The sequence below is a fragment of the Amphiprion ocellaris genome, chromosome 19 (assembly GCF_022539595.1).
Source record: "Amphiprion ocellaris isolate individual 3 ecotype Okinawa chromosome 19, ASM2253959v1, whole genome shotgun sequence".
NCBI classification, from domain to species: domain Eukaryota; kingdom Metazoa; phylum Chordata; class Actinopteri; family Pomacentridae; genus Amphiprion; species Amphiprion ocellaris.
This window is the reverse complement of record NC_072784.1, coordinates 8,012,041-8,018,880: the sequence shown is the minus strand read 5'-3', so window position 1 is coordinate 8,018,880 and position 6,840 is coordinate 8,012,041. Positions and strand designations below refer to the sequence as shown.

At 42.7% G+C, this 6,840-nt stretch overlaps 1 protein-coding gene across 1 annotated transcript; it reads left to right on the top strand.

Annotated features, from left to right (window-relative positions):
* Nucleotides 1–364: 364 nt before the first annotated feature.
* Nucleotides 365–4,631, top strand: actb2 (actin, beta 2). Its single transcript, XM_023294531.2, has 6 exons — nt 365–399; nt 1,860–1,989; nt 2,317–2,556; nt 2,994–3,432; nt 3,543–3,724; nt 3,831–4,631. The coding sequence occupies exons 2-6, from the start codon at nt 1,867–1,869 to the stop codon at nt 3,972–3,974; spliced, it is 1,128 nt and encodes a 375-aa protein (XP_023150299.1). The 5' UTR covers nt 365–399; nt 1,860–1,866; the 3' UTR covers nt 3,975–4,631.
* The last annotated feature ends 2,209 nt before the right edge of the window (nt 4,632–6,840 follow it).

The following is a 6,840-nucleotide window of genomic DNA, read 5'->3' as shown; positions in this document are numbered from 1 at the left end:
ATTTCACACTTACTGAAGTGTATACATCACTTAACCTGTATATAAAACAGTATAACAAGAGATTAGACTTACTAGGCCTCGCAACATCAATCCCTTCCCTTTTATTTTCTCCAATCCTTTCCTACTATCGCCTCCCTCTCTCTCCTTCTCTCTTAAATCGCGAGCGCTCAGTGCACCATAGTGTGCACGCGACGTGCCCCAGTGCATGACGCTGGACCAATCAGAAGCCGCCATTCCGAAAGTTTACCTTTTATGGCTAGAGCCGGGCAACTGACCCAGTATAAAACACATGCGCCCCGAGCCAACGGATTCACTCTGAGCGTCGTCATACTCAGCTTGTGCGGGATATCATTTGCCTGAAACCGGTTCCCTTAAAGCGAAAAGCCCCCCCACCCAAAGGTAAGGAGAAAGAAACCATAATTTACATATTACCAAATTTAGATTTGTTTGTCAAGTAAATGATGGATTGAATGTTTTTTTTTTTTAACGCAATTGTCTGAAATATCTTAATTTGTATGTAATAGTTGGTAGGAACCACGAGGTTCTTTGTCCTGTCATACTCAACTATAACAGCAATTAAACTCATGTTTTTGAATTATGTTATTAAATAGGCACCTGTATCTGTATTTTTGCTTGTTTTTTTTAAAAAAAATGTGTCGTGGTTTTGGTTTCAAGTGAATTTGGTGATACTGCGATTCACAGGTGCTTTGGGGTCTAACCGGCATATGCTTAATCTACCGTCGTAAGATGATTGTCCGACCTGAGCTGGTTTTGTCCCTGTGTAGCCGTGCAGAATCTCAGTGCTGGCTTGTGTCTCGTCCACAGCGGGGTAGTTTGAAAGAGGCTTTTGAGTTGAGGTTGTCTGGATCCCGGCTGCTCCCTTTGTGCGCCCGATGCGGCGGGGTGTGACCTACTTTAGCACATTAGCTTAGCCACATTATGCTAACACGCCCTTCAAATTTGCACCAGTGGCAGTTTTAAATCAAGACTGCTCGACGTGGACACCGGTGTGCACTTTAATGTGTTAAATATCTTTTTCTTAACAGTAGTGACTTATAAGATTTACTCTAAATAAGAGGGAGGAGAATATGAGGCCTACAAAAAGCATAAACTGATAAAGGACTTAAAGGGAGGAGGGGAACTGTCTTCTCTTTAATCGTGTCTTCCTAACTTGAACATGAAGAAAGGAGGAAATTGCAAAGATAATCTGCTCTTGGAAAAGGCGTGGCTTTCAGGAAATCGATCAAGGACTTGTGACCCATTCATGAGTCAGCGTGAGTGCATTGTGCAACTGTCTTTTTTTTTTTTTTTTTTAAATACACCTTCCCAGACTCATTCATATTCGTATAGTTAAATTAGACGTTGAATCGCTATAAAGATGTCGTGTCGTATGGCCCGCGTGCAATGAATGGCTCGGCCGCCGTAATGACGCAGTGATATTGAAGATTTTTTTTCTAACGGGTGTTGGTACCGGTACGATGGGGCAACAATGGGAGGGGGCAGCGGGGGCAGTTAAACTGTAGTGAACCGAAGGGAGGGAGTGGTCTGGTGGCTCTGGGTCTGATAATGTCGAATGTTCCTTTTTTCTCGCGGTGCTCCCGCCGCTCGCCGGTAGCCGCAAAGCTGCTCCGAACCATGTCCTTATATGGTAATAACCGAATGCAGCGCCACTTCCTTTTGTCTGACTTGGTCGGAATGCGGGACGCGAGCCCCACCCAGCGGCAGCTCTGACAATTGCTGCTAGTGAACAGACAGTGGCGCTCTGGCTGCTAAAGTGGATGTGAGACTCGAGTGGTTTTTTTTTTTGTTTGTTTGTTTGGTTTTTTTAACGCATTTTCCGACCCTGTCTCTTTCAACAGTTCAGCCATGGAAGATGAAATCGCCGCACTGGTTGTTGACAACGGATCCGGTATGTGCAAAGCCGGATTCGCCGGAGATGACGCCCCACGTGCTGTCTTCCCCTCCATCGTCGGTCGCCCCAGACATCAGGTTAGCATCCACACACCTCTATTCTAGTAGAAGCATTTAATACATGACTAGGAATGGTAGTAAAAAGTAAAATTATTATAATTTATTTTCCTTTAGAGTAAAATTTAAAGCTTCATTTAACTCTAATCTTGTATTTCTACTGTACAGCAGTTTAGGCTGTTGCAGTAAATGTGCTATTTTGACTTTCATCCCTCACACTGTGTAATCTAGAGTACATGTATTGGCAGTGCTGGCCTAAAACTTTATTAGAAAACCCTGCATAGTTCTGTTTTCTTGCAAAAGTCTGCTTGCTAGTGTTTTGTTAACCTTGTCTGATCTCTTGTTCAGGGCGTGATGGTGGGTATGGGCCAAAAGGACAGCTACGTTGGTGATGAAGCCCAGAGCAAGAGGGGTATCCTGACCCTGAAGTACCCCATTGAGCACGGTATTGTGACCAACTGGGATGACATGGAGAAGATCTGGCATCACACCTTCTACAATGAGCTGAGAGTTGCCCCTGAGGAGCACCCCGTCCTGCTCACAGAGGCCCCTCTGAACCCCAAAGCCAACAGGGAGAAGATGACCCAGGTACACCCCATGTCAAATGCACACACGTGTAGTTCAGCAATGCAGTTTAGCCAGGCAGATAACAGGAACTGTTGCATCATCTCTCTGGGTTCCTTCTCCATTCCATTCTCATTTGCTCCTTCCTCCTCCTCCTCTCCTCCAGGACTTCTCTACTATAAGATGATCTATCATCAACAGGTCTCTCTTGACTGTGTGCCTTTATCTGCACTTGTGTCCATAATGTTTAGCAGCCATTAGATCAGCACTTAATAGACATCTGACTTGCACAAGTGTGAAGGAATGTTTTACTTTCTGCACATTTTTTTCTACTAACTTCAGTCTGAGTCTCACTGTAATGCATGTAGTGGTTGCAGTGGCCACAAAAGCTAAAGACTTTGTTGTGATTTTTAAAATACTAAAATGTTTTTTTTTTTTTTTTTTTTTTTTTAATTAAACAGATCATGTTCGAGACCTTCAACACCCCCGCCATGTACGTTGCCATCCAGGCTGTGCTGTCCCTGTATGCCTCTGGTCGTACCACAGGTATCGTCATGGACTCCGGTGATGGTGTGACCCACACAGTGCCCATCTACGAGGGCTACGCTCTGCCCCACGCCATCCTGCGTCTGGATCTGGCCGGCCGCGACCTCACAGACTACCTCATGAAGATCCTGACAGAGCGTGGCTATTCCTTCACCACCACAGCTGAGAGGGAAATCGTGCGTGACATCAAGGAGAAGCTCTGCTATGTTGCCCTGGACTTCGAGCAGGAGATGGGCACTGCTGCCTCCTCCTCTTCCCTGGAGAAGAGCTACGAGCTGCCCGACGGACAGGTTATCACCATCGGCAATGAGAGGTTCCGTTGCCCAGAGGCCCTCTTCCAGCCTTCCTTCCTTGGTAGGTTTCCTCAACTTTAAGCCCAACATGCATTACACACTATATACAAGACACCTCATGGTTATCTTGTGCTACATTTGCTGATGAGTCTTTTCTGTGTCTGCTCACAGGTATGGAGTCCTGCGGAATCCACGAGACTACCTACAACAGCATCATGAAGTGTGATGTCGACATCCGTAAGGACCTGTACGCCAACACCGTGCTGTCTGGAGGTACCACCATGTACCCCGGCATTGCTGACAGGATGCAGAAGGAGATCACAGCCCTGGCCCCATCCACCATGAAGATCAAAGTGAGTTGACTTGCCACAGAGTAGTTTTGTTGCTGCTTGCATTATTTCAATTAGGTAGATTTGAACAACAGGCTTTGGTATCCTAACAATTCTTGTCTTCCTGCAGATCATCGCCCCACCAGAGCGTAAATACTCTGTCTGGATCGGAGGCTCCATCCTGGCCTCTCTGTCCACCTTCCAGCAGATGTGGATCAGCAAGCAGGAGTACGATGAGTCCGGCCCCTCCATCGTCCACCGCAAATGCTTCTAAACAGACTGTTCCTCCTCCCCCTCCCCAACCAAACGCCCAACAACTTCCGCTCTGTGCAAAACAACCACACACCACATTTCTCATACACACTCAGGCGCAGAGCCTAGATGACCAACTCATTGGCATGGCTTCAGTTATTTTTGGCGCTTGACTCAGGATTTTAAAACTGGAACAATGAAGGAGACAGTAATGTTTTGGCTAGGTTAAATAAACGCCCCAGGGTTCTGCAGTTGCATCTGGGGACTTAAAAAATGTACATTTTGTTTTTTTCTTTGAGTCATTCCAAATGTTTGTTAACAGCATTGTTCGACACATGATTCCAGATGTTAACTGCATTGTTCAGACACGTATTTGCCTCTGTGAAGGCTGCCCAGTGGTTGGCGCATACTTAAACATGGTTGTAGTATCGCTTGTATGTAAATTATGTCTGGGTTTTTTGTACTTTCAGCCTTAAAAAATATCTTGGTCCTGTTAATTTTTTTTTTTGTTATGCAAAACCCAATCGTGACCTCTTCTTCCCCCATTGGAGGTTTCATCCCTGGGGTGGTGGGGCAAGGGGTCTCGGAATGAAGGAGTGACATGGGGTGCCAGACCGGTGGGGCCAACCTGTACACTGACTAAACAATCCCAATAAAGTGCACATGTGTTCCGACGTGATGTTTGACTCTTGTCTTCGTTCTTGAAATTTCAGTTTTTGAGGTTTCCTTTAGTATTTCAGCTGTAAGAATATCAGAAGAAAATGCTGCTTGTAGTGACATCTGGATCATTGCCAGATTTGTGCTTTCTGAAGTTTAAACTCTGCTAAATGTATTAGACTACACTTTATTGGCGTCAATAGACAGGCTACCGTTTAGAAAACCAATCTAAATCTTACATCTTTAATAAAAATGTAGTTGGAATACTGAAATACTCTAAAGATCCTGTGACAACTAATATGTACATTAAAAGATTTTCACTTAAGATTTTAAAATTCTCCAGTGACATTTTCCCTTCTGTAAGCTGTATTTCCTTAAGTTCTGAAACAACCAAAGGAAATGGTTTCCTGTTGGAGTTCAGAAGTACAAATCCCCAATTGAAGATGTGCTTCCAAATGTGAGATAATCCAAACATGCTTTATAACCAGCAATGCATCTGTCAGGAACTGCTTCTGTGTTGCATTAGCAGCTGTTCATTTTTTTCAAAATAGCACTATAATACTACAAGCTTGTATTAAATGTGCAACAAGAAGCAAAAGTTTAAAGATGGACAAATGACTGAGCAATATGTTGTCAGTTTGTCCAGCAGTGTGATCATACCACATAAGGGAGTGTTAGTATTTGTTTTATTTTACAGTGTGTCATGTCTTCCTAGCTTTTCCATGAAAACATTCTTGGATCACCATGACTAATTACAGCTACAGAGAATGAATGCAACTTTTTACATCACTTTATTACAAGTATTAAAATAATGCTTTTAAAGGAATGATTTTTAAAATATAACGCACTGCACTTATATGTAGCCTGTCACTCAATGTAGCCTAAATACAAGCTTTAAAAGCACAGTTTGTGCTGCTTGTCCAAAGACTTCTGCTGCATTTCTACTGACATAGAAGAACTATCACTACGTCTATGTTTGAACGCATCTCTATGTTTCTTTTCTGTTTTATGCTCAAATGTTTATGGTATTTTTAAAAATCTATTTACAATCAGTTTTGTCTCTTTGTGGTCATTTAGTCCCTCTGCAGTTGTTCTTTCTTGTCATTTTGTGTCTGTTTGGTCACTTTATATCTCTAGTTATAGTTTTCTCTTTGCAGTTTTCTTTGCAGTCTTGCTGTTTGTTTTGTGTTTCTGTACTCATTTTATGTCTGTATAGTCATTTCATGTCTCTTTGTAATAGTTTTGTGTCTAATCATTTTGTCTCTATCACTGTTTTGTTTCTATTTGTAATTACTTCGGGTCTCTTTGCAGTCATTTTAAGTCTCTGTATGTCTCTGGGGTCATTTTCATTTTTACTGTCATTTTATACCTATAGTTACTTTGTGTCTCATTGGAGTAGTTTTCTGTCTCTTTTGTAGTAATTTCAAGTCTCTTTGCGGTCATTTTGTGTCTCTTTGCTGTCAAATTATGTCTCATTGCAGTTATTTCATGTATTTTTCTTTCATTTCCTGTTGTTCCTCTTGCACTCCCCTGTCTCAGCTGACTGGGTGTAGAAACAGGACCTTAAAGATCAGGAAAGTACCCAATGAGGTCAGTCAGTCAGGAGGACAGATCCTACGTAAACCACTAAATGCCACATAAAAACATTCCTTTTACACCTGTGAGGCATCTCACCACACCATTTGTAATCACACTCTCCTTATTGCATCATGAGATCACTGATTGTTTATTACACATATATGGCTGCAGGGACTTCGACTTTCCGTAAATGGTCTTTGGCTTAAAGTTTATGGTGAAATTACTCCATAGAAATTCTCCCATTCTAAAAAGAGTTTACAGCTTTACAGTTGCGCAGTCTGGACAGCAGATGGCAGTGAAGCCTCATTTATTTACATATCATAAATAAGGCGTGAATGTCTTGCCTTCCTTTCCCTGCTTTTTAATACACACACATATTAAAGCTTATGTAGAAAACTAGACATCAACCAGTGCTTTTTATACGATATGCAATGTGTGTGTGTGTGTGTGTGTGTGTGTGTGTGTGTATGTGTGTGTGTGTGTGTGTGTGTGTGTGAAGTTACATTTGATTAAATGGGCATTGTTGGGCTGGTGTAATGGACAAACAGTGAATTATGACCCAGAAAAGATCCTCTGCTGATGCGCACCCATTTCCTGTGCTCTTCTAAAAGCAGATCTCCACGTTTGTACATTACAGAGATGAAAGAGGATAA

Bases quoted from the DNA above. Each gene is read 5' to 3' on its own strand.
- actb2 (XM_023294531.2), top strand. From the start codon at position 1,867: ATGGAAGATGAAATCGCCGCACTGGTTGTTGACAACGGATCCGGTATG. The intron at 1,990-2,316 runs GTTAGCATCCAC...TCTCTTGTTCAG, and splicing joins TCGGTCGCCCCAGACATCAG to GGCGTGATGGTGGGTATGGG. The intron at 3,725-3,830 runs GTGAGTTGACTT...GTCTTCCTGCAG, and splicing joins CATCCACCATGAAGATCAAA to ATCATCGCCCCACCAGAGCG.